Source organism: Papilio xuthus, unplaced genomic scaffold (genome assembly GCF_000836235.2).
Source record: "Papilio xuthus unplaced genomic scaffold, Pxut_1.1 DF828703.1, whole genome shotgun sequence".
Taxonomy (NCBI): Eukaryota; Metazoa; Arthropoda; class Insecta; order Lepidoptera; family Papilionidae; genus Papilio; species Papilio xuthus.
In genome coordinates, this window is record NW_013529946.1 from 1 (window position 1) to 1,684 (window position 1,684).

The window sequence follows — 1,684 nt, forward strand, 5'->3', positions numbered from 1 at the left end:
AGGTTTAGTCACATCGGCAACAACAAAACGCCATTTAAAAGTTCTACGTAAACAAAAGTCAAGTTTTAAATGAACATAACCGTAAGTGTTTATACAAGAACCATTAGCGGCACTTAGCTGATACGTAGTCCGGGCACGACGCTCTCGCAGCAGCGACCGCGGGAAGACACAGAGGTCGCTCCCAGTGTCGACCAGGAACTGTGTCTTGGATTTGCGATCGGTGACGAACAGGCGACCAGTTGAAGAGGGGCAATCGTCGGTCGTCGTTACCGATTGCCTTTGGAGTTTTTCCGACTTGAAGTTACATGGAGGGCAGCACTTGGTCGCCTTGTCGGCGAACTTAAAGTGGTACCAGCAGACTGGGTGGCGCCGGTAGCGGGATTGGGATCTCGACGAAGAATGCTGACGATCGCGTAGTCGGGACCTGCTGCTTGAGTTGCCGCTTCGTTGTCTGAGGGCCAGCTGTAAGACCTCTTCCTGTAAAGCAGCGATCTCCCTGGCCAACTCGACGTTCTCACTCTGTCGGCTGGTTGATGCCACCTGAGGTGTCGAGGGAACAAGGTCATTGATCCTATCTGCTATATCCGCCATCGCTTCAATCGTGGTAGAAGTCTGTCCAGCCAATACTGTTTGAATGCCGGTAGGTAACCGGCTGACCCAAACTGTTTTCAAAAAGTCGGTTGAGATTTGCGACCCGCCTAAGCTCTCAAGGTGCCGAAGAAACTGTGACGGCTTCCTGTCACCCATCTCTTCATACATCAGCAGCTGCGTCAACTTCTTTTCTTTGGATGCAGTCAGTCTTTTTATCAGCTCCGTTTTCAGTTTTTCAAATTTGTTGGTGGAGGGTGGATTGATAATTAAATCCTTGACCTCTTTGGAGTACAGGTTTCCGAGCTGACCAATGGCATAATTAAATTTGGTCGAGTCATTAGTGATGCCAGCAATGCTGAACTGACCTTCAACTTGTGCGAACCATATCTCGGGTTCCTCCGGCCAAAACGGTGGTATGCGAATTCCGACCTTACACACATGGGCTGAAGGTTCATTTTGCAAAATCCGTGCCTCCTGGAATTCGTCTTCGGTGTTGCTCATCTTTATGTTCTTCGGGGTCACCAATGAAGGGGAAGGTGATGACGTGGTGTCACCTCCTGTGTGGTAAGGTGTGAATGATGATGATGTGAAGGGTGAGTGCAGCGACAGGTGAAATGAGGCACAGTTATATTCACAACACAGTTTATTATCACTCACAGTCCACAACAAATAGTAAGAAGGAGAGTACAACACTGAGAAGAAGAATACAAGTAGGAGAAAGAGAAATGCACAAATTCGGATAACAAAGTAACAAGTTGCGTAATCGAAAGCGTGGTATATCGCGGGCGCTGCGGAACTCCACTGTCGTTTTGCGCGTATGCAAAACCGGTCAGTGACCCCCGCTCAGCTGTGCGTTGCAATTCGAATTTGCCAATCAGAGGTCAACAAATCGACGTGACGTCGACCACTCGTCATGCACCCGTGTTTATGTGTGCGTGTATGCGTGTGGTGTATGTGCGTGTATGTGTGACTGTGTTGCGTTCTAGGGAATATGTAGGAGGTCACCTACATATCAGTTAAACCAAAGCATATGAATAAAGAGTGTGATTACATTAATATAACCCTTTTATCAAAATTAATAATACAAGCCGCA

General features: G+C 47.8%; 1 protein-coding gene across 1 annotated transcript; it reads right to left on the reverse strand.

The window, feature by feature from the left end:
• Positions 1 to 80: 80 nt before the first annotated feature.
• Positions 81 to 1,092, reverse strand: LOC106128782 (uncharacterized; the record flags this gene model as incomplete). The annotated part of the gene is made up of 1 exon (XM_013327244.1): positions 81 to 1,092. A coding segment is annotated over exon 1 (1,012 nt), but the record flags the coding sequence as incomplete, so codon positions are not given.
• Between the last annotated feature and the right edge of the window lie 592 nt (positions 1,093 to 1,684).